The 27,274-nt window shown below is 33.1% G+C and overlaps 1 protein-coding gene across 6 annotated transcripts in view; it reads right to left on the reverse strand.

The window, feature by feature from the left end:
• Window positions 1–1,822: 1,822 nt before the first annotated feature.
• LOC126879163 (transient receptor potential protein-like) overlaps window positions 1,823–27,274 on the reverse strand; it is a 107,697-nt gene continuing 82,245 nt past the window's right edge. For 4 of the 6 annotated variants that reach the window (XM_050642173.1, XM_050642174.1, XM_050642177.1 and 1 more), the window contains 2 exons: window positions 12,258–12,309; window positions 1,823–2,235 (listed from right to left, as the gene is read on the reverse strand). In XM_050642173.1, the coding sequence (XP_050498130.1) occupies window positions 1,898–2,235; window positions 12,258–12,309 (390 nt within the window). In that variant the 3' untranslated portion in view covers window positions 1,823–1,897. The remainder of the gene's footprint in view (window positions 2,236–12,257; window positions 12,310–27,274) is intronic. The other 2 variants (XM_050642176.1, XM_050642178.1) reach the window with 2 other exon arrangements.

Consider the following 27,274-nt stretch of genomic DNA (forward strand, 5'->3'; position numbering starts at 1 on the left):
GAGCGGGCCCCGGTAAGAAGTGAAGAGCGGGCCCCTGGCAAAAAGTAAAGAGCGAAAAAAATGTTTGATTTTTAAAGAAATAAAATTATTATTAATAAGTATTAAGAAACATTTCAAACATGATTATATTCATAATTGTGAAAAAATAATACAATTTATTTTCGACTTTTCTGATTGGCAAAGATGTCTATAATTTTCAAATATTGGATGATTTTACAAAGCATTCTCAATGCACAAGATTTCTAGGCCAGATCTGCCGATTCTATTTCATTGCAGATCTCATCCTCGTAGCATTTTTTATGCGAGAAAGACAACTGAAGGATCTTTCCTCTTCTGCGACTGTCATCGGTAATGTGCAAAATAATAACACGATAACGGCATTATGAAATAATGATACCAATTTGAGATGTTTAATTTTATTAATTAAATCTATTGGAGAAAGGTGAGATTCACGAATGTTATCCTTATATATGATGGCCCCCAAATGAAAAATTTCATCTATCAATTCTTCACTAATGTGTTCTTTATAAAACTCGTGCAATATATCATTTTTTTCTCAATATTGTCGTCATCTTCATCTAGAAATGAACATAAAATGTTAAATAGCGAATGAATTTCATTTACCGCATTAAGTCTTCTGGTGAAATTGTTTTTATACAATATATGACAATATTAAATATTTCACAGCGAAATTTTGCATCTGCTCATTCATTCATTGTACATATGTTTAAATAAAAATATTTTGTTTTTTTAAATAAAATAAGTTTGTGAAATTTCTATTTTACCATCGAGTCACGGTATAGATAAAATAGTTTTATACCGTTGACTCACAATGTATAGCAATATGATTTATTTATCTATAATCTTCTTATTCTCCTACCACTACAACCCGGGATGGGTGTTGGGTTACATGCATAACTCGCTTCCATCTGGAACAGTCTTCCATAATAGTTGGGTCAGTGGTTAGTTCCATTCTTCTTAAATCTAGTCATATCTCTCCATGATTAACCTGGCAAAGCGGTTATTAGGGAGTCTATTGACATGGCCAGTACATCTTATAGGCCTGGATCCCGCGTACCAAAAAAAGTTTATTGATAGCAAGCTGAAAATTTGTTAATAGTTTAACGGTGTCTAGTCTGGCAAACTTTGATGTATGGGAACACTGGAACAGGGGAAGTTTTAATTGTGGAACAGGTTAAAAATTTGGAACGTCAGATTACGAAAACGTTCCATGTTACGAATGGTTACCATTTCATTAAACTCTCATGCAAAAATCAGACTGGTATTTATCACCAACTGGGCATTTTAATAAGTCCAACACAAAGAACATGACAAATGACAGGAATTATATTGGTGATAAATAGCCGTCTCATTTTTTTTTCATAAGAGTTTAATGAAACGGTAACAAATCAATTGGAAGTTCTGTCCGACAAAATACATGGAACGTTTTCGTAATCTAACGTTCCAAATTTTAAACTGTTCCACAATTAAAACTTCCTCTCTTCCAGTGTTCAAGTACATCAAAGTTTGTCCGACTATTGAGAAATTCACACCGAGAATGCAGTACGGCAAAGATATGGCAATACTTCTAATGGGGAATAAACGCACAGGGTTGTCGGTCTTCACCAGTTGTTGATTGCTCCCTCAAGAGCGCCGCACAGGAACTGTGGCAACACTGAATGCGCATTCCTATCTTAACCGTACTGCAATCCCAGTGTGAATTTCACGTTAGACACCGTTAAGCTATTAACAAATTTTTAATCAACTTTTTTTGGTACGTGGGATCTAGGCCTAAAACACCTAGTAAGTAAAACGCTGTTGATGTTAGATAAGTAAACTCTTTATTCTCAACGACATATTCTTACAAACTACAACTCATTAAAGCAAAAGTTACACACTATATCCATCCTGTACGAACGCGACCTGTCAGTTTTGATTTCGCTGATAAGGGAGCGCTAGGGGCTTGTTGTTTCTTGTTATCACCTGATGGGGCGTCCTTCGACTTTGGCTCCGGTAATGACTTTTTTACAGGATCGTCTTTTCTTTCTGAGACTCTGGGAGGTTTGGGACTCTTTGGTTTTTCCTCCGCACTTGGCGGCTTCATAGAGGGCTCGTCTTTTTGCTTAGATTCTTGTAAAAGCTTGTCAGGCCTTAGTGTAATAGGAGAGGACTCTGGTTTAGATTTCGCATCTTCTTGGAGTTTGGTATCGGTAGATGGTATAGTGCAAGAGTGACCTAAAATAATGTAAGTAATTAACAATAAAACAATAGGTAATAAAATGTGACAAAGGCAGACATTTTTTATGCTATAGACGTGGTATAGAAATGCATTTTTTTCTTTCTTGGTAATTTTTTTAAAAATGATTTCTTTTCGAGTTATTTGCAATGTTTTATTGAAAAAATGCAGTAGTTAGTAATTTTTGTAATTTTTTTTTCTAAGACTACTAAATGAATTTCAATTCTACACAAAGGTTTATTATCCTTAAACCTTCAAGTACAAGTGAAAATATCTTGATAAGGATAAATGAAAATATCTCGCTGAAAACATGGACCCAAATATTTTGAATATTCGTTTTGAGCAGTTTACTGCAAGTGGGGATTGCAATCCAGCAGCATTTTCAATCCAGCTGGATTTTTGCAAGATTGGCCTGAATCCAGCTGGAAATAAAAACACGATTTTAATGTTTTTTGCCTGTATGCTAAATTTCTAAACAACAGAAACATTAATTATTTAGTTTTTTGAAAGTGATACCTTAAAAACATAGGCCTTACCTACTTGGCACAGAACTGTATAGCCGGTTGCACATATAGCCCCTGTACTGGTCGGTTTTAAGGTCATCAAATAGTCATAGACCATTGACAAACGATCGCCGTTCACTACTTCGGTCTCATAAACCTCCATTTACTTTTCCAAAATATTTTCGTAATATTTTTGAGCACCAGTTTTTTTTTTGGCTATAAATGTTTTGTCTTTCTCGTTTCAATTTAATCTCAAGTTCTTGTTCCAAAGTAAAATTCATAGGCTCCGGATTAATTAGCCCATCTTCTTCCATTATCTCTTGCACTGGTTCCAGTTACTTGTTTATTTATACGAATCAACAAATGTTTCATCTCTTATCGCATTGCATTCTTTTTCGGCATGGGGAAGTAACCAGGATTGTTTAGTCCTTCGTCATACTTTTTTTGATTTTGTAAATACACTAATGTACCTGAAATGGAGGCGCCGTTCCCTGATTCTGTTGTATAGTGCTTCTGATAGATCGTCATTAAGGCTAGAGTCTTGGCTATTTAGTTTATCCTAAGACAAATTTCATGGTTGTGTCGGCCGTTATCAAAGTGGACTCTATTCTGCAAAGAGCTTCTACAGCCGGTTAAAAGTGGCGATTAACTCATTGATTATTGACAACTCGCCAGCAGAAAATTTTATCGCAGAATCAATGTACAGCTGGTTCCAAAAAAAACTGATACGACTCTTAAAGCGTATTTTGTAGAAAATTGAGCAGTGTATTTTCTTCTTCTTCTTTTTGTTTTTGGTCTCGCTGCAAGGCAATAACCAGCACGATTTATTGGCGATCTTGATGTAGTCTGGCTCTAAGCCATATCAAAATCGTCGACTATGTTCTTGTAAAAAGCTTTTGATGAGGTGTGATATAATGAGTATTAGATAAATTATATTTAATTTATTATATTTTGAAGGATAAATACTTATTATTTACATACTGTCACTGTCACTGCCAAATCTTAAAATTTGTCAGATAACTTCAACCTCAAAAAATGGCTGTTTGTTGTTTATTTTATTATTTGTCTGTCATAATAAATATAATATAATGTCAGACCAATCATACACTGCTCAAAATGATCAAATCTTACTAAGAGTCGTATCAGTTTTTTTAGGAACCAGCTGTACATATATCAACGGTTTATCAATGCAAACTTTTAAGCTATAGAAACTTTCCAGCATATTGAGCTATTGCCGCCGCGATAGAATGACAAGTTGCCGACTCACGGCTTTGAATAAAGAGGCTAATGAAGACATTAAGTAACTTATTTCGAATTTGACACGTTTGCGGATCCGCGCTGCTGGATTCAGCACAGCATGTAAAAAAAAAGCGCTGGATCCATCTGGATTGCTGGATGCTGGATCCAGCAATTGCAACCTCTAACTGCAAGTCTACTGCCGTTGCAGGGATGCAGGAGCGCGGCGCGTAGAAATTTTGTTTAATTTTTAATTGATTTTAGCAAGATAGAAACCACTTATTTATTTTGCTCAACAGGCCATGTAGGCCCTAGGCGTGAAAAAGACAATTACATTTTTTTTTTACTATACATATCTACAATATATAATATTAATTTGTCTATTTAAAAAATACATCATATAAATATACATATATGCTCTCATTTTACAATTCATCGCACATTCTTCTGTTACAATTTCTCTTTCGCTCTTCTTACCACTCCTCTCCATTCTTTTCTGTCTAATACCTTGTTTCTCCAGTTATCTATTTTTAATTCTCGTAAATCTGCTTGGACGCTGTCAAACCATCTTTTACGGGGTCTTCCTTTCCTTTTTTTCCCTACTGGTTTCCTGTTCAATATCATCCTGGTCATTCTATGGTTTTCCAATCTTTGCACATGTCCCAGCCATCTTATTCTATGCGCCTTTATTATTGCGGTTATTTTTGGTTCCGTATACAGCTCTTCCAACTCTTTATTTGTCCTTCTTCTCCATCCCATTTGTGTATTTATGCCGCCGTAAATTGATCGGAGAATTTTCCTCTCCCATCTTTCTAATCTTTCTTCATCTGCCTTTCTTAAAACCCATAATTCAGCTCCATATACAACCGTAGCTCTAATCACTGTCTTGTAAATTCTTTCTTTTGTTTTTCTTGAAACAAACTTCGACTTCATTAAGGATCTCAGCATTCCGTATTTCTGGTTGCCTTTTGTAATTCTGGATTCTATTTCTTTATCTTCATGTCCATTTTCCTTTACTTTCACACCAAGGTAAGTAAACTCTTCCACTCTGTCAAAACTGTATAATGTAATCTTTCTCCCCTTGTATTTTTATAAACTCTTCATTGTCTTGCTGTGTATCACCCATTATCATGTATTTAGTTTTCTTTTCATTTATCTTTAGACCAAACCTATTTGCTTCTTTTTCTATCTTTTTCACAATTCTTTTCAATTCTTTCTTTGATTTTGCTAATATTGTTAGATCATCCGCAAAAGCAATACCAACCAATAGAAACCACTTAGCCTTCTCAAAATAATCTTATCTGTACTTGAAAAAATATATATAAAATCGAATTAAAAAAATTTTGGTGCAGTGGAAACCCCAAAAAATTAATAATGTACTCTCTCTTAGATGAGCCACAAAATTTATTAAAAACAATTTTTAAATATTAAAATATTTAAAAATTGTTTTTAATAATATAAACAAGTTAAAACAATAATATTAATAATTAAAATATTAAAACAAGGTTAACTACAAGCAACTACAGGAACAACCGACCAACAGGAAGGAGAAAATTTAATTAGTTTAATTGATTGGTTCAACTTGATTAACAGTTAATTTAACTTTATCGAGCCTAATTGATTCTTTCTCCTTTCTGTTGGTTGGTTGTTCCTGTAGTTGCTGATAATGAATGGCCCGTGTAGGCCGAAACGCGTCCAAATATTTTAACCCTATAAGTGTTTTTAATAAAATTTGTGGTTCATCTTAGAGAGTACATTATTACCTCAAGGTGGTCTAGACTCTAGACTCTAGACCACATTTGTGAAACATGGATACTAGGGATGGGAAAAACCTACCGGTTTTAACCTAAAACCGGTTTTTTTTACTTCGCAATAAACGGTTTTACCGGTTGTTTTTTCGTCCCGGTTATAACCGGTTTTTTCTTTTTAAAGTAAAAACCGGTTATTAGGTTAGGTATTATTTTGGATCCCAATCATAAATATTTTTAAGTAATTATTCCTAACAAAACCATAATTCAAATTTTATTTTACAAATGCAGAAGCAAACTGAAAGTGCAAACTCACATCAGCCAGAAACAATTAAGTTTTATTATAATATTTCGTTGAAAAGGTATTTATTGTAATCATAATATTTACATAAGAAGTGATCTGGTTGACGTAGAGGCAAACATCATCTATTTTTCACACTTGACTCTTGACATTGAAAGTGGGTGAATGACTTTTTCGGATTACCAAAAATAATGTTCTGACTATGATCTGATTACGAATACGAATCTCCAAGGATTTCTCTACGTTTTCAAAACAATACACCCATACAGGAAATATTAAATGAGTTAAAATGTACCTATTATACAAATATACAAATGTGTTAAAAGAAATACATGATACATGATAAATTTTTGAAGTTACACTTCTTTGGGCGCGATATGAGGGTGATTATTTATTAATAATCTGCACGAATGCGCACACCGACAGTATGGTATTAGTCGTTATACGGGCTCTGATTGGGTGTTGAAATGATCTGTCAATAATAATTGTTTAATATGGAGGTAAACAAATGTTGTATAATATATTAGTTTTATTGTTGTGAGGACAGAAACAAAAAAGTTTATAATTGTAATGACTTTTTAAATAGTTTTTAAAAGCAACAGGTACGTAATAATTGTAAATGTTTCAGTGTCCTAATAAAAAATTTCATAGGTACCTACCTATTTGAACCTACCAAAATACATAGTATGTAATACTTTTATTTACATAATTTGATTACCATCAAAATTTCTATCAATATTCACCTAATATACTGTTTTCTTCTCTGTTTTGTTGTATTTTTTCTAAATCTAAATCTAAAAAAGTCTAAATCATTTCAATTCAAAATCAAAATAATTTGATTTAATTCAGAGTTGTCAAAAGTTTAATCGGTTTAGTTACTTGATCTTCGCACATGATGACGTATAGTCTCCGTGGATAAGCGTTTAAGCCGAATTAACCTCAACACCAACTGCGCCAATAAGCGGGTTCGAACCCCAATAGAAACTTTTATTTTTTTATTTTTTTATGCATTTTATGATTGTAAGTATATTTATTATATAATTTTATTTTCAGAAAATACGTATTTAGTTAAAAAATTTTCCGAAAATTATTGTTCAGAAATTATTTGCGGCATTTTTCAATGTGTTTGTGTGTGTTTTATTCTTTTATTATTTTAATTTTTGGCACTGTTTTAATAAAAATGTTTGAGAAGTAGTAAGTATAAATTAGTTTAATATTTAAATAAAATATAAATAAAAGTATATTAATTTCGTTTAAATCATATAATAGAAGTATAACTTCTTACGTGCGTACAAAATACACACACACACATTCTTTTTTTATGGTAGTAAAAATAAAAGATAAATTGCATTATCCAATTTATTTTTAAGTAAAATATTTATGTTGATATTATTTTTTTAAATCCCATTTTTTTTTATTTACATTAACGTGCCCGGCAACTATGGCCACTCGCACGGGACGATTACAAACAAGATTACAAGAGGTAATTAAAGAGCATTAAGAAGTAATATCATAAAAAGAAAAATTAAAGTTTATGATACAATGATATTTTTTTTTAAACTGAAAAACTCTGTCAACTGGTTGGTATCACTTAGAATGTCACATAGCTGCGGTTTGAGTTTGAGCTGTTGTCTTACTACACTGAACTGATGACATTCGGTAATAATGTGGTTCACGGTAAGTTGGCACAATAGGGCTTTTCATCGATTGTCATTTGTTTCGAGTTTCTGTCATGTGTCACATAATATTATAATATTAATATATCTACGTCATACGTCTTTGGTTTGTATGATGGGTATATACCAATAACATACGACGTAGATATATTAATATTATGTGACACATGACAGAAGCTCGAAACAAATGACTGTGAATGAAAAGCCCTATAATGGGTAAATCCCATTTGAAAGAGTCTGGGAAATTTTTTATAAGTTGAAATGGTTGGGTTAAATTGTATATTATTGCAATATGTATAACGCTATATTATATTTAATAATAATCAATAAATATATAATAATAATAAAATAATAAATAAATATAATAATTAATAGAATAAAATGGTTTTATTAAAAATTGTGTTTTATTTATATTGATATTGATGTTCTTTCGATAGTACTAATTTTGATCATATTGATATCGAGTATCGAATCGAGTGGAATATCGCAAACTAAAGTGCATTGTAAATGTAACATTGTAACCCATTGGATTAAAAAAAACGAAAACCGGTTTTTGGAAAAACCTGTTGTTTTGGTCGGTTATAACCGCCAGGTTATACCGTAAGCAAAAAAACCGGTATAACCGAAAACCGGTGTTTTGTCAAGAACCGCCATCCCTAATGGATACTTCTTTTCCTTAAAAAAATTAGTCGGTTTATACTCTGCTTATGGGGGTAAGACACTTGCCTATAACTAGTAGCGACAAATTGGAACTATTATTCTACGAAATAAACTGTAAGTTGTCAGTTTATAATATAAAAATATAGCAACTTGTCTCACATTCTTCTTCTTCTTCATGTGCCGTGCTCGATTACCGAGCATTGTCTATCAAATTGGCTGTAGTAATTGTGTTGACGGCAGCTCGGAAAAGGGATGCAGAGGATATGTTAAGCCATTCACTCAGGTTTTTAAGCTATGACGTTCTTCTTCGACCTGGCCCCCTTCTTCCGTCTACCTTGCCTTATATTATTAAATGGAGTTGTTCTGAAGCTATTTCCTTGTGGCATTTTTATGATTAATTATTTATATGGGAAATAAGCCACAATTAAAATGAAAAAAATAATTTTATTAACGTTTCGACGCCCAAATCGGGTGCCGTTGTCATAATACAAAATACTACTAATGGAAACAAAAATGTTGTTGCTTAGTAAAAAAAATTCTTCTAATAATTTATTTAATTTGACTCATTTATATCGGCAATTCAGATACAAATGATACATTTTAAAGTAGAAGACTTTAAAATGATATTGCCAATATTTATGAGTTGCGTTCCTGGGACGACTTTACTGAAAGATAGTTCATTCGATTACATGAAATCAACCCCAACTCAAGAATATCCGTCATAAAAAAAAATCATAGCATGTGATCTGTCTTTAAAAAGACAACCACATGCAACGGTGACATTAAAATTCTAGTGTTAGAGATCTCATAGTAAATCACGAGGGAAAACCAGGAAAAAACTCGTGATACTATCCCGACATCGTAAGTATTTGGTCTTAAATTTAAATTACTCTCAAAATTAATACCAAATTCTGACTTTACTATAATTTTGTTTAAATTATAAATAATATCAATAATATATGGATATATAAGTAATACTAAAATATAAAATATGTACTAACTCGACTATTGACTTATTAATTGTGGTATTTTCTTTCTATTAACTTCCTCTTTCAGTATGGGTATCCACATCCTACTGCATTCCACCGAGGAATTTGCGACACAATTGGTTTCGTTTAGCATAATTAGAGCCGCTTCTTTGATTTTCCTCTTTTTACTATCTGTTTCTTTCAGGACTATACTTGAATCTCTCCACTGAACTCTATGTTCATTATCCCATGCGTGTTGACATATTTGAGATCTATCAAACTCTCTATTTTTAATATAAGATTGATGTTCACTTATTCTAACGTTTAATGGTCTTGATGTTTCACCTATATAAAACTGTTCGCATTCACAAGGTATTTTATAAATACAATTCTTTGTCCTTTCTTGTTCATTGTTAGGTTTAGTCTTAGATAGAATAGATCTCAATGTGTTGTTTGTTTTGAATGTTGTTGAAATGTTGAATTTATTTCCTATTGTTTTAAGTTTCTCGGATAGTCCTTTTATGTATGGTATTGATATTTTCCTCGTATTATTTCCTGTGAATGTTGTAGGATCCCGTTCTATGTTGTTCTGTTCCATTCGATCCAATCTTGACAATTCCTTATTTATAAACGATAAAGGATAATCATTTTTTAATAAAACAGATGTTAAGAATTGTTTTTCTTCTAAAAATGAATTTTCGTTAGAACAAGTAATTTTGGCTCTATCATATAAGGATTTTATGATTCCCTTTTTAACGCTGATGTTGTGATTTGATTTGTAATTGAGATATCTGTTGGTATGTGTTGGTTTTCTATACACTTGAGTCTCATATCCAGTATCCTTCTTTGAGACTAAAACATCGAGGAAAGGCAGGGTGTTATTATATTCCTTTTCCATTGTAAATTTTGTTGTCTCTTCTTGATCGTTTATAATATTCAGGAATGTATCCAACAATTCTGATCTATGAGGCCATATTGAAAACACATCATCTACATTATTGGCTAATATATTTATGGAGGATTTCGAAACTTATATCATTTCTAAACAAAATTTAAAACCCACTGTATGGTGGAGATATGTAGATGATGTGTTTTCAATATGGCCTCATAGATCAGAATTGTTGGATACATTCCTGAATATTATAAACGATCAAGAAGAGACAATAAAATTTACAATAAAAAAGGAATATAATAACACCCTGCCTTTCCTCGATGTTTTAGTCTCAAAGAAGGATACTGGATATGAGACTCAAGTGTATAGAAAACCAACACATACCAACAGATATCTCAATTACAAATCAAATCACAACATCAGCGTTAAAAAGGGAATCATAAAATCCTTATATGATAGAGCCAAAATTACTTGTTCTAACGAAAATTCATTTTTAGAAGAAAAACAATTTTTAACATCTGTTTTATTAAAAAATGATTATCCTTTATCGTTTATAAATAAGGAATTGTCAAGATTGGATCGAATGGAACAGAACAACATAGAACGGGATCCTACAACATTCACAAGAAATAATACGAGGAAAATATCAATACCATACATAAAAGGACTATCCGAGAAACTTAAAACAATAGGAAATAAATTCAACATTTCACCAACATTCAAAACAAACAACACATTGAGATCTATTCTATCTAAGACTAAACCTAACAATGAACAAGAAAGGACAAAGAATTGTATTTATAAAATACCTTGTGAATGCGAACAGTTTTATATAGGTGAAACATCAAGACCATTAAACGTTAGAATAAGTGAACATCAATCTTATATTAAAAATAGAGAGTTTGATAGATCTCAAATATGTCAACACGCATGGGATAATGAACATAGAGTTCAGTGGAGAGATTCAAGTATAGTCCTGAAAGAAACAGATAGTAAAAAGAGAAAAATCAAAGAAGCGGCTCTAATTATGCTAAACGAAACCAATTGTGTCGCAAATTCCTCGGTGGAATGCAGTAGGATGTGGATACCCATACTGAAAGAGGAAGTCAATAGAAAGAAAATACCACAATTAATAAGTCAATAGTCGAGTTAGTACATATTTTATATTTTAGTATTACTTATATATCCATATATTATTGATATTATTTATAATTTAAACAAAATTATAGTAAAGTCAGAATTTGGTATTAATTTTGAGAGTAATTTAAATTTAAGACCAAATACTTACGATGTCGGGATAGTATCACGAGGTTTTTCCTGGTTTTCCCTCGTGATTTACTATGAGATCTCTAACACTAGAATTTTAATGTCACCGTTGCATGTGGTTGTCTTTTTAAAGACAGATCACATGCTATGGTTTTTTTTATGACGGATATTCTTGAGTTGGGGTTGATTTCATGTAATCGAATGAACTATCTTTCAGTAAAGTCGTCCCAGGAACGCAACTCATAAATATTGGCAATATCATTTTAAAGTCTTCTACTTTAAAATGTATCATATGTATCTGAATTGCCGATATAAATGAGTCAAATTAAATAAATTATTAGAAGAATTTTTTTTACTAAGCAACAACATTTTTGTTTCCATTAGTAGTATTTTGTATTTTGACAACGGCACCCGATTTGGGCGTCGAAACGTTAATAAAATTATTTTTTTCATTTTAATTGTGGCTTATTTCCCATATAAATAATTAATCATTAAATGGAGTATATTATATCTCTCTGGGTGTCGCATAACATGGCCAAAATATTCAAGTTTTGGATTTTTAACTGTTCTGACGACTTCCGTAACTTTTCCCATCCAGTGCAAAACAATCCGGTGTCTCACATTACTGATGAAAATTGAACATGATGGTTCTGCAATATTTATATTACAGAAACATATTGCGGTATTTACGAATTCTTTGAAACATTTAACTTTAACAGTATAAAGGCTACTTATAATATGTATATGAATTTTTGTTTAATGTATACTCACTAGGACTTTTCTCCAGTTCTATCAGTGGAGATAAACGACCTCTAGCCACGTTCTAAAACAAAACAAAAATGTATATAAGCTAAAAGTCAAACAATTAGGAATGCACGTCATTGATTTAATGACATCATAACCCCAGGGCCGGATTTAAGGGAGGGCAGGCTGGGCAGCTGCCCGGGGCCCCCACAAAATCCCAAACATAAAAAAGTCAGCACATTATTCACATAAAATAATTTTTGTTTTATGCAAACATAATCATGTATATCAAAAATAATTTCTTATTTACCGTTATTTTGACTTGGCACTACTCCACTGAGTATAATAACATTTGATCAAAACATTACTTACTCCACATTTACAAAGTCTGAACTTAAATTTAAGCCAAACTTGCCTCCTACGCCTACAATGATTTATTTGTCTTCTAAATCATATTCTACATCATGCATATTTTTTAGATACCTTTTTGCATGGATTGCAAAATACTCAAAACATAATCAAGTGGAATTCAGTTTTTTTGCTGTCATAATTTGGTTACGAGTTTGACCTTAAATTATCCCGTTGACAAAAATTGTTTCATAAGCAAATCTGAATATCTGGCGCTAAACCACTCATTTGTTTTGTGACTTTGCTGCTACTTGCAGAAAGAATAATAATTGTCAGCTGTAATACAATTTACGATAATCTAGTAAAGGCAAGCGTCCACAGACCCGCATCGTACGCATCGGACGCAACGTACGCAACGGATTTTAGTTTGCCTTGTACAAAAACTTATGTACCTGCGTCCACTGACCCGCATCGTACGGATCTCACCATCGGGAATGCCGAAGGGTTGCTTCGGGAGGCAACTTTTGCGATGCGTGCCGATGAATCATTCGGAATGCCGATCAGTGGACGCACCCGACGGAATTTCGCTTGGGCCAGTGGGAGCTAATATACGGCTATTTGCATTTTGACGATCGTCTTGTCCGTAATGAAACAAGTAAACTCAGTTTTAACTGATATTTGATATATAGGTATATTCAGAAAAAAATATTACAGGCCATGATAAGTTGATTATGGGGATTAAAATATCATAAATTACTCACTTTTCATGTTTATTAGTCTTTTTCAAGATATCTTGAGTATCTAACTATGAAAATTATTCTCCTTAAAAAGAAACAAACACATTTTTCTATCACAGCAATGAACTTTTTAAAAAATATTAGACGTGCTAATGATGTTTCTGAGAGAAGTGTAAAATTGATGCGAGACATTTTATTATCCCTCACAAAAGATGAAAAAGAAACCAAAGTGTGTTACAAGTAGTTGAAAACCAAAAAAAGTATTAAAGAGTACACAGTAGCGATCAACAGGTAGCAACAAACGCGGTGCAAGATTGCGAACTTTCAAAAGTGAGGCAACAGTGCGTAGGTAATTCGACACTGACAGTGACGTTTATGCTATCAAGAACAATAATTTTTATACACATATGCGCGAAATGTTGTCAAGTCAGTGACGTTCGATTTCTTGTTATAAAAAAATTGATTTTTAGTAGTTCCAATGTGACCCAAAATCTAGGCACGGGATAAAAAAGTTTATTTGAAGAATGTGTATTTTTTGTCTTTCTTAATGACGGTAGAGGCTCCTTTTTTCAATATTCTATTTAGTTATAGAGTAATTTCCACATACTAACATATTTCTGAAATTGGGCTCTGTACCGCCATTCTTTATTATATTACGAATATGTGTGCCAAATATCTCGACAAAATATTCAAAATTAGAGCCGCAATCTTGGAACGCGTTTGTTGCTACCTGTTGATCGCTAATGTTTGCTCTTAACCGGTTTCAGAAAGGCAACTTTAATTAATCTTTAAAGAAACTTTTACTAATATAGTTACTATTTTCCATTTAAATCAAATTGTAACATCTTTGTGTATTCCTTTATATTCAAATGTATAATTACTTAGAAAAATCGGTGCTATTATGCGGTCTACCATCGTGTTTCTGCTATACCTTGCGGTCTACCGAGAGAATTGGTGTGTAAGCTGTAGTATGCCGATAAAAAAATGTTTACAAATAATTTTTGAATCTATTTTTTAAAAACATGTAGAGTTTGTGTAAGGTTTTATAGGTCCAAAGTTGATAACTTTCGAAATATTTAAAATGACATATGAGAGTTTTATCAGTATAGTGTCATTTTTAAATAATTTAATATCTTTGACATAGGTATATGGTATATCAATATAAAATACAATGTGATCACTATTTGCAAATACATTTTTTTTCATTTTTTTAAGTGGTACACCCTGTATATTGTATATTAGTATTGCATTTTGTAGTACATATTACAGGCTTTCTTTTAATATCAGGTTGTATGTACCTAGCATGTTTCGTTTTGTAGATATTTAAAAAAGAACTATACATTTTACGTTTTTGTGGATTTTTTATTACTAAACAGATACATTAAAATATCATACTAATAAATGCAGTTAATATGCATAAATTAATTATTAAATTAAATAAACAACCAATAAATAAATAAACAACCAATTTTAAAGCATACCTTAGTAATTTTTCTACCCTAGCAGGTAGTGGCATCGGTAATCCGATCGCTGCCGATACAGTGGACGCAGTATGAAAAATTAATCCGATGCGTACGATGCGGACCTGTGGACGCTTGCCTTAAAACAGCAATATTACTCACCTGTTTGTATTATTTCGTACTGTTACCCCTGTTGAAAAAGGTAAGTTTTTACTTTATTTTTGTGATAGCCTAGAAGCCTAAAACGTACCTAATGGGTTCTCATCGCTTTTCGACAGTGTCCATGTCTCTGATCCATATAATATAAGGACCGGTTTTATCAGGGTTTTGTTTATTTTGCATTTGGTTTTTCTTGTGATATTGTTAGACCTTAGATGTTTAGTTAGTCCATTTAATGTTTTATTAGCAATATGTATTCTTCTCTTAACTTCTTCAATGACATTGTTGTTTGCGGTAACTAGCGAACCTAGATTATGTACAATTTTTAATGCTTTCGATATTATTGTCTCCTATTGTCAGATTCTGTAGCTTTTTTTTGGCCTGTCGATTTGCTGGCGTTTATGTATTTGGTTAATATTTCATTAATGTTTAGGCCACAGTTTTGTGTCGCTCTGTCTATGGCTTTAAATGCTTCTATCATCCCTCTTTCGCTTCTAGCTATGGTATCAACATGATTTGCAAATGCCAATATTTATACACTTTTTGTTACTATTGTTCGTCTAGTGTTAACTTTTGACTCTCTAATTATTTTCTCTAATGTGATGTTGAATAGAATACAGGATAGGGTCTATCGTAGGTCCGTTCTAACATCGATTGTATCTGTTAGTGCGTTTTGAATTCGAATTTGGATTTGTACTTTAAGGGCCGGTTGTTCGAACGCTAATCAAAACTGATCATTATCAAATATTTAATTACAATTATATTTGATTAAGCGTACTTCTGACAGATGTCGCATTTTTAGGTTATGTTGACTGATTTATTTTATTATTTTGGTTTTAATTTAAAATAAAACATAATTAAACTCTTTCTGATGTTAATTTCTTGTTTTTACTTACAAATCAATAATAATAATAAGCAATTTTTAATAATTTAAGAGCTGCGGCTATATTTTAATTACTGTTTTACCTACAATCAATAACTGATTAGTGTTTTACATGTATTTTTCATGTCACGATCTGATTCCCATCAAGAAAATTGATTACAATAAACTGATTGATTATAATCAAGTTCTTGATTAGCGTTCGAACAACCGGCCCTAAGTGTTTCTTTTACTATGAAAGAGTTGAGTTGGAAGATTAAACTCTTTCAGGGTGTGGATCAGAAATTCTGGATGGATGCTATCATAGGCACTCTCAAAATCAATGAAGAGATGATGTGTGTCTATATTAAATTCACTATCCTTTTCCAAGATTTGCCTCAAGGCTCAAGACGAAGATCTGATCTATTATGGACTTCTGCCTGCAGAAACCAAATTGATATCCCCCAACTATTTGTCCCGCATATGGTGTCAATCGCTCATACACAAATATTTGATAGTATTTTTGACAGGATTTTTATTGTTCATATTATTGCGACAGTCAGTACCGTCATTGCTCGGTAGTTTTTACATTGAAGCTGATCTCCCTTTTTGTGTAGTGGAATAATTACTCCGGTATTCCAGTATTGTGTCAGTGGTTTATTATTCCATATTTATCTTCACTATTAGTTTGTGTATCGCTTTCAATAGGGAGTATCGGCTTTTTTTTATTAATTCTGCGCTAATATTGTCTAATCCAGGTGATTTGTTGTTTTTCACTCTGGTTACTGCTTCTTGCATTTGGCATTTCAGCTATTAAAGAGGGTTGTTCCTCTGGTATCCGTTTGATGCAGTAAAATTCCATCATATAGTGGATCTCCGTTTTTTTTAACTTTTTTTTTTAAGAAGTCTGTTATTATTTCAGTTATTTGCAGTAAATTTTTAGAGTGAATATGTTCATTTTTCAACAAAAAAACATGTTTTAGACGGTTTTTTGCAAATGACTAAAAAAGTAAGTATTTTATCGAAAAAACATTCTTGTCAAAAATATAAGTGTAGGTTATAAATAAGTGAAAAAAATGGTGTATGTATGAATTCTAGAGAGCAAGTCCAGCCTTGCTGTCTTTAATTGCAGTGGATCATTCTCAAAACTAAAGTTAATTAAAAATCGACTTCGGTCTATGATGGGCCATGATGGGCGTGTCATCTCTCTATAATGAGCATTGAACACGATGTCTTAAAGGAACTGGATATGTCAGACATAATTAAGGAATTTTCAATTCAAAAATCTAAAAAGTACCCAGACTTTAACCATACATTTTACAATGTTTATTTTTAATATTTTACAAGTTACACCTCTTGTATTTTTTATTATTTAAAAATATATTTATAAATGTAGATCAACATTTTTTTTAATTTTTAACAGGGAAAACTCTGTACTTGGCTGTGTAGCAACAACAATTTTTTAATGGTAGGAGGTAGGGTCCCACACCAATTCTGCCCAGGGGCCCCCACTGCCTTAAATCCGGCTCTGCATAACCCACCGGGTCAAACTTGACGGCAAACAAATTCAACAAAATTTTTCTCATATTTTAGTTTTTTCGCTACTGTCTGACTATCAAGTTTGGCAGGAAAGCGCTGTTGCCAATTAAAAAACATATAATATGTATTTACCACAGCAACTACCGGCTACAATGTTTCTCTTTGTCTTTATTTAAGAGTGTGAAATAAAGATAACTATCTGTAATAGAAGTGTCAAAGTCATGTTGTCATATAAAAGGTTACGTAAGATTTTTGATTATTGAAGTTATTCTTCTTTAGGCGCGATTGAGAGTAAAATTTTTCATAAATCTGCGCGCATGCGCACAAAGACAGTATGTGGTTCGTTTCTAATCTTTCAAGATAGTATCTGTATCAGCGCAAATAAGTCATTAAAATAATATATTAGTGTTTTTAGTAAATGTATTATTGAAGTTATACTTTTTTAGGCGCGATTGAGATTAAGGGTGAATTTATATTGATCTGCGCGCATGCGCACACCGACAGTATGTTATTAGTCGTTATACGGGCTCTGATTGGGTGTTGAAATGATCTGTCAATAATAAATAATTGTTCAATATGAAGGTAAACAAATGTATAATATATTAGTTTTATTGTTGTGAGGACAGAAACAAAAAAGTTTATAATTGTAGTGACATTTAAATAGTTTTTAAAAGCAACAGGTACGTAATAATTGTAAATGTATCATAGGTACCTACCTATTTGAACCTACCAAAATACATAGTATGTAATACTTTTATTTACATAATTTGATTACCATCAGAATTTTTATCAATGTTCACCTAATATATTGTTTTCTTACTCTATGTTTTGTTGTATTTTTTCAATTCTAAATCATTTCAATTCAAAATCAAAATAATTTAATTTAATTCAAAAATGTCAAAAGCTTAATCCGTTTAGTTAGTCGATCTTCGCACATAATGACACATTGCCTTCGTGGCGAAGCGTTTAAGGCGAATGAACCCCAATATACCAACCGCGCTGATAGCTGGTTCAAATCCCAATAAAAACTTTTATTTTTTTATTTTTTTTATACATTTTATGATTGTAAGTATATTTATTATATAATTTTATTTTCAGAAAATACGTATTTAGTTAAAAATATATCCGAAAATTAATGTTCAGAAATCATTTGTGGCATTTTTAATGTGTTTGTGTGTGTTTTATTCTTTTATTATTTTATTTTTTGGCACTGTTTTAATAAAAATGTTTGAGAAGTAGTACGTATAAATTAGTTTAATATTTAAAAAAATATATAAATGAAAAGTATATTAATTTCGTTTAAATCATATAATAGAAGTATAACTTCTTACGTGCGTACAAAGTACACACACATTCTTTTTTATTTTAATTTTTGTGTCTTTGAATTTCTCTTCTTCTGTAGTAAGATAATAAAATATGTAGGTATAACATTTTTATCACGATACCACTCAATCTATTTGTCACCGTGTTGTGTAATTATATCCGAAGCTTACGTGTCAATAACAGGAGACTCGGTGGTCTAGTTGATGAGCGTTCTGTCAGAGATCGAAAGGCCCCGGGTTCCAATCCTGGACGATTCATTTTTTTTATTTTTGGTTGTTTTAATAAAAATTTTTGAAAGTGGTAGATAAGAAAGTTAGTTTAATATTTAAATAGAATACAAATAACCTGTTAAGTATATTTACTTAGTTAAAATTATATAATAGAAGAATAACTTCTTACGTGCGTACAAAGTACACACACATTATTTTTTTTATTTTTCTTCTTCTTCTTTTATGACCTTTGGGATATTATGGGGACTTTCTTTGTCAAATCACCATGGTGGCTTTACCAGTTAACTTTTTTATGTTGTTTATTCATACATAACATTCTCATGGAATGTCTAAAGCGAAAAGAAATAGACACAAATGATATTAACATAGTGAGAAATCTCTATTGGAACCAACAGACTGTTGTAACATTAAATGGAAATAGTACGGATACGCAACAGATAAGTAGAGAAGTGAGACTCGAGACAGGACTGTGTACTTTCACCATTACTATTTAATATATACTCCGAAGAGTTATTTACACAAGCACTTGGAAACTTTACAGAAGGGATCAAGATAAATGGTGAAAATATAAGTAACATTGTAGTAAAGAAAAAGAGAGACGTTCTCACAAACAATTTAGTTTTACAACTGACGACCGGTTTCGCTGTCTATACTTTGCACAGCATCTTCAGGTCCCAGTTAAAGTAAAATTAAATGCTACAAACAACAAAAAACCAGAGTTAGTTTAGTTAGTTTTTTTTGTTTTTTCTTGTTGTTTGTAGCATTTAATTTTACTTTAATCGGAACCTGAAGATGCTGTGCAAAGTGTAGACAGCGAAACCGGTCGTCAGTTGTAAAATAAATTGTTTGTGAGAACGTCTCTCTTTTCTTCACTACAATAGTATGGACTCATACAAGCAACCCATTTATTATTATAAATAACATTCTCTATGCTGACGATATCGCTGATCGCTCATTATCTCTGAAAGCGAGAAAGACCTGGAGACACTAATAGGTCTGGATCCCGCGTATGAAAAAAAAGTTGATTAATAGCAAGCTGAAAATTTGTTAATAGCTTAAGGGTGTCTAGTCGGACAAACTTTGATATATGGGAACACTGGAACAGGGGCAGTTTTAATTGTGGAACAGGTTAAAAACTTGGAACGGTCATACCACGAAAACGGCACATGTATTTTGTCCGACAGAACAGACTTAAACTCTCCGAACAGAGATTAAACTCTCATGCAAAAATCAGACTGCTGTTTATCACCAAACGGGCGTTTTAATGAGTGGAACATGTAGAATATGTCAAATGACAGGAATTATGACAGGTGATAAATAGCAGTCTGATTTTTGCATGTGAGTTTAATCTCTGTACGGAGAGTTTAAGTCTATTCTGTCGGACAAAATAAATGTGCCGTTTTCGTGGTCTGGCCGTTCCAAAATTTTAACCTGTTCCACAATTAAAACTGCCCCTGTTTCAGTATTACCATATATCAAAGTTTATCCGACTAGACACCCTTAAACTATTAACAAATTTTCAGCTTGCTATTAATCAACTTTTTTTTCATACGCGGGATCCAGACCTATAAACACAATTTGTGAAACTGAGGAACAGTTTGGTTTAACAATAAACATCAAGAAATCAAAAACCATGGTAATCAGTCAGAGGGACAAAGTCATTACAAGGATCCAGATAAAAAATGAAGTGTGAAGTGAAGGAGTTCAGTTTGGAAAAATTGAACAAGTGGACAAAATGAAATACTGAGGAGTCTGGATTACGGAAGATCTAAATCCGAAATCAAAAGTTCGATTAAGAACAGAGCAATCAAGAACAGCCATTTTGAAGATGAGTAAATTTCTGAGTGACCAAAGACTCAATCTACAAATCTGATATCGGATGGTAATAATGTTGTATCTACTATATTCTTATTTATGGTGCCGAACCCTGAACTATTATTGTTGACTTAATGAGAAAGCTGGAAGCTTTTGAGATGTGGCTTTCTAGGAGAATTTTAAAAATATAATGGATCGATTATATTATTGTATATACACCGTTCTTAGGCGTCAACGCCCTTCGGTAGGGCTCTATGGGGGAGTATCACCGAGCCGCAAGCCCTTTATCCCTTGTCATACTGCTCCCTCATAGGTCGATCAGATGCCCGCATATTCCAGATCGATTGGATCGATTATATTATTACGAACAAAATTGTGTTACAGAGAATGGAAAGAGACAGAGAACTTTTGACCACCATTAAAAGGCGAAAGACAGCATATTTGGGACAATACTCAGAAATGATAAGTAGGAGCAGCTGATTATGAAGGGTAAAATAGAAGGAAAAAAGAGTACTGGTAGATGAAAATTTACTGGCTGAAAAATATTCACGACTTCTTCTTCTTGCAGTATCGTCTCCTATCGGAGGTTGGCTACCATCAGGGGCGGCTCGTGATAGTACAAGATGGTGCGGCACACTACACTTGAGGATTATTATTATTATGATTAGCTTTTCTTTAATAGCCAGAAGGTCGATTTTGTGACCTCATAACGTCACAGAACGGCACCGTATTTATTTTAAGGCTTGCAAACGATATTAAATAACAATTTTATTCGCAAAAGAATAGCTACGAAAGTTCTAAGTCTCTAACAGGTTCATACTCATCGTAGCTGTTTTTTTAGCTAAAAATAATAATTAATATGATACCACATATCAAAACAGCATGAATCAGATGTTTTGTCCCGGGTCTCATCAGCGTTGAACACCTGAACAGCCATATTAAGCAAAATTTACATTATATACTACATGACAACAACGGACAACTGATTCCAGTGGCGTAACTCGGGGGGGTTGGGGGTTATAAGCCCCCCATACGCTTAACATCCTCCTTAAATCCATACCCCCAGAGACCCACCAGTTGTAACCCCACCTAGGATCATCCTGGTTTGGCCGTTGACTGATTCTGTTATGATTAATCACTTTTTATTTTCATTCATATTTTATTCATCACTTCAATTTCATTTTAGAACCAATTTTATTATATTGTAAATGTATTGAATATACAGAAATAGAAACAAGCAAGTAAGCAAATTACGCATATTACGGTAATATTATAAGATTGTTTTTTTATGTTAAATAAACTAAGGGTTAAATTTTAATTTTTTTTGGTTTTTTATTTATTTTATAAACAGCGTGCTTAAAAGTAAATGAATTATTATGAAAGAAATCATAATTTCTAATTTTTTTATTAATTAATTTATTTAATTGACATTGGCAAATGGCTTTCAGCCAGTCAGAGCATGATAACATATTCTAAACATCTAATTATACTAATAGTAAGTACACGTAACTAGAAAAACTGCTCCAACAAACTACCTAAAACTGCAAAACCCCGCTAGAGGCATATTTTTGCCTGCCTCTGAAAGGATACTTAATCCCGCTTCCAAAAATTATTCTGTCATGCTGCCGGCCGATCTCCGTCGGCGTCGTAATATGCTACACAAGGCACCATCAGAGGCACTGCCTCTGCTATATAATTTGAGTAGAGTAGGTATCGGTGTGTTTATGAAGAACGGGTCAGGGCCGTATCTATTTTTATTTTTTATCATTAAAATAAAGTTAATAAAAAAAGTTTTATAATAAAAATTAAATTATTTAGCAAATTACAAAAAGTTAAATTGTATTTAAAGAATTATTGATGACGAAATAACAAAAGTAAAGTTATTTAGCAAATTTCAAACAGTTAAATTGTATTTAAAGAATTGATGATGAAATAACGAAATAACGTAAATAGTCGATTGATATACTGGTGAGGCACTGCCTCACCTGCCTCATAGGACCAGCCGCCACTGGCTACCATCACAGCAATCTTAACTTTGTTATCTGCAGCTCTGAACAACTGTATTGAACTGCAGCCATACCACTCCCTTAAATTTCGCAACCAGGAAATCCTCATACGTCCCACATTTCTCTTTCACGAGATTTTTCCTTGGATTATGAGGCTTAGCAGAGAGTACTTTTCTCCTCTCATTATGTGGCCTAGATATCCCAGTTTTTTCGGTTATATGGTATTTATGACTTCGTATTCCTTCCCCTGGATGTTAACCAGGATATATATATATATATATATATATATATATATATATATATATATATATATATATATATATGTATATATATATATATATGTGCTTTATTGACTACAACAAGGCGTTCGATAAAGTTCGCCACGAACACCTGATGAGACTGTTGGTAGAGAAAAACTTGGATAAAAGGGACCTCAGAATTATTTTCAATATTTACTATAACCAGAAGGCGAATATTAGAGTAGAACGGGAAACAACCGAGGAACTCGAGATCAAAAAAGGCGTAAGGCAGGGATGCATACTTTCACCAACCTTGTTTAACTTATATTCAGAAGATATTATAAACAGAGCCCTTGCTGACCAAGATATAGGAGTTAAAATAAATGGCACTTTAATAAACAATTTGAGATACGCTGATGACACAGTATTAATAGCAGAAACCCCGGAAGATCTCCAAACACTGATAAACAGAATAGTAGAGTGCAGCGAAAAGTTCGGTTTATCACTTAACATCAAAAAAACAAAAATAATGATGGTGTCGAAATCTCCACAAAATTTTTCTGACATAACCGTACATTATCAAAGAATTGAGCGTGTTAGAAAATATAATTACCTGGGAACTGTGATTAATGAAAACAACGACAACTCTGAAGAAATCAAGATCAGAATAGAAAAAGCTAGAGTTATTTTTACCAAAATGAAAACAGTTTTATGCGGAAGAGAGCTAAGTTTAAATCTTAAAATTCGCCTGATGAGATGTTACGTGATGTCAGTTCTTTTCTATGGAATGGAAGTTTGGACACTGAAAAAGATCGATACAAGGAAAATAGAAGCATTCGAGATGTGGATGTACTGCAGGATACTGAGAATATCGTGTGCAGAGAGAGTGACAAACATGGAAGTGTTGCGAAGGATGCAGAAAGAAAAAGAACTTGCGCTTACTATTAAAAAGCGCAAACTGCAATACTTGGGACATATAATGAGGGGACAAAAGTACCAGCTACTACAATTAATTATTCAGGGAAAAATAATAGGTAAAAGATCCATTGGCAGAAGAAAACATTCATGGTTGAAGAATTTAAGAGATTGGTACAAGTGCAGCAGCTGCCAATTATTTAGATCTACGGTATCAAAAATACGCATAGCCTTGATGATAGCCAAACTTCGGAACGAGGACGGCACCTGAAGAAGAAGAAGATTCCTTCCCCATCTTCAGCAAAACATCTTGATTTGTTACTCTTTCTGTCCATGGTATTATTTAAAATATCGAACTACTTTTTTATTCCTTTTTTAAATTGTCTAAAATAGGTCTTTCATTTTCAATAACCTCATTTTTTTCTTCAAAATTATACAAGGAGAATTACTTTTCAAGTATTTGATCGATTACGCAGCGACACTCATCCATGGTTAATTGCACGCACACTGTAGTAGGTACTGTAACCAAATCAAGATCTGGTAACAGGCCTACTGATATACACAGCGCACCCACGCCGTTGTTCCTTCAAAATTTTCAGCCACTAGGCGGTCCCGACCGACAGCGAGGAGCATCACATTGTATCACATGTAATCACAACTGAAAGTGGTAACAACGTATAATAATAGGCTATTGATTATATTCAAAATAAGATAGCTAAAAGGAACTACAACGTTAACGGGGTTTTATTATTTCATATGGTCAATGGACATCTATATATGAAAAAACCGCGGAGTGCTACCACCTAAAGGGGTGCGCTTTGAGAAATGGGTGAATTAGTCCCTGGGCACAGGTTACATTAGGGTGAGTTCTATGCACTTTTGGTACAAACACATCTACATAAAAATTGTTCCTGGTTAAATTTCTTATCTAAATATCACTTTTTAAAGTCGATGATACTTTTTTTTACAAAAATATATTCAAAAGAAAAAGCACAAAGAAACCCAAAAGAAAGAAATTTTGTTTTTTGTCCCATAACTTTTGTCCACGAGGATATAGGTATAGACATTGAAATCTTGAATGGGTTGCATGTGAGAGTTCATTTTAAATGAAGTAAAAGTCAGACTTACTCTCAATCTTTAGATTCACTTAAAAGTCAGACTTACTCTCAAGATTGAGAGTAAGTCTGACTTTTACTTCACGTATAGACATTGCTTTACAGAAAAAAACCTACATATTTTTTCTTTAAAATTGTGTTTGGTAGAGGTAATTAGGGTTTATATTTTTCGAAATACGATTTTTCAAACTTCGCCACTCACAGCAATTTTGGGCAATTTTCCTTGTTATTTCGCAAATATTGTTCTGTAACTATTTTCTACGTAACTTTAGGTATATGCAATCATCATCATCATCATCATTTGGCTCTACAACTCTATGTGAGTCTTGGCCGCGTTTACTATTTCCCTCCATTGTTGTCGGTCCTGAGCAGCTATTTCCCATTGCTGTATTCCCATTTTGCGTAGATCGCTGGCTACTGCGTCCTTCCATCTCTTTCTTGGGCGACCAACTGACCTTTTTCCATCGGGCCTTTCCCAGAATGTGGCGTTTAGAAGTCTTTCGTCACTTGATCTTAGTACGTGACCCGCCCATCGTATTCTGTTTGATTTAATGTAGCGTACTATGTTTTCATCTCCGTATATTGTCTGAAGTTCATCATTGTGTCTTCTTCTCCATTCTCCTGTTATCTCTTCTCTGCAAGGCCCATAGATAGTCCGCAGTATCTTTCTTTCAAGTACCAGTAATTTTGTTGTTTCCCGCTGATTCAGAGTCCATGTTTCGCTTCCATACGTTATTGTGGGACGAATTATTGTCTTATATACTCTTATTTTTGCTGGTCTTGAGAGTATTTTTGATTTAAGTAAGGTCCTTAATGAGTAATATGCCCTGTTTCCTGCAATAATCCTGGCTGCCACGTTCTTTTCATAGTTATTTTCAGATGTTATGATCGCTCCCAGGTACTTAAATTCTTTGACGACTTCAAAATTGTATTCATCAATTGTTACGTTTTGTCTAACCCTTGGTCTTGGGTTCTTCGTAACCACCATGTACTTGGTCTTGTCCTCGTTGACCTTAAGACCAACTTCCTTGGCTCCGTTCTCGAATAGGGTGAAAACTTCTTTTGCATCTCTGGTGGATTGTGCAATTGTGTCCACGTCATCCGCAAAGGCTAATAGTATTTTTGATCCTTGGGCGGCAAATCCGTTTGTCAGTTGTGGCTGAGCTTTCCTCACTGCATGTTCCAGTGCGAAGTTAAACAGCAGGGGGGCGAGAGGATCTCCTTGTCTAAGTCCGGTGTCAATGAGGAATTCCTCCGACGTGGTGCTGCCAATTCTGATTCGTGCGGAAGCGTTCTCCGTGCTCACCTTTGCTAATCGTACCAGTTTTCCAGGTACTCCCATTTCTACCATAGTCTCCCACAATGCTTCTCTGCTAACAGAATCGTAAGCTTGTTTGAAGTCCACGAAGATTTGGTGGACATCGCGGTTGAATTCCCAGTTTTTTTCCAACACCTGGCGTAGGACGAAGATCTGGTCTATAGTCGACCTTCCCGGTCTGAATCCGCTTTGGTAGTCGCCTATTATTTCCTCTGCGTATAGAGTTAGTCTTCTAAACAGTATTATGGATATAATCTTGTATGTTGTATTAATTAACGATATTCCTCTATAGTTCCGACATATTTGTTTGTCTCCCTTCTTGTGAATAGGTATTATATGGCTTTCATGCCAGTGTTTCGGTATTTCTTCTCTTTCCCAGACTTCTCTTATAAGATGATATATCTCAAGATGTAGCTTGTCTCCACCTTTTTTTAGTAGTTCCGCCTGTATGCCGTCTGGGCCTGGGGCTTTATGGTTTTTTAGGGACGAAATTGCGGACTTTACTTCAGCTAGTGTGGGCCCTGGTATTTCAGGTTCGGCTAACTGGTACTGTCTTTGTTGCCCTGTCGTTGTGGGGTTTTCTGTATTTAAGAGTTGCTCAAAATACTTTCTCCATTGGCGGCGTATCTCGTTCGTCGTCTATGAGCAATTGTCCTGCATCGTCTTTTATAAATCTTGGGCTGTTGATCGTGTTGCCCGTCATTGTTTTTATGTCCCTATAAAACTGTCTAGACTGACCGGTTCTATGGTATATGCAATGGTACATGTAATAGGAATAGAAATCAATTACCTTTAAAATGGTCTACTGCATATCGTTGTACGACTTTTTTTTAAAGAGATTATGGTTTTTCAAGGTTTTATACCTTTAACGATTTTTTATAATATAATATAAAAATAAAATAATATTATTATATAATATATTACATATTATATAATATTATATTATATATAATATAATAGTATATTATAATATATTATATA

The sequence above is a fragment of the Diabrotica virgifera genome, chromosome 1 (assembly GCF_917563875.1).
Source record: "Diabrotica virgifera virgifera chromosome 1, PGI_DIABVI_V3a".
NCBI classification, from domain to species: Eukaryota; Metazoa; Arthropoda; class Insecta; order Coleoptera; family Chrysomelidae; genus Diabrotica; species Diabrotica virgifera.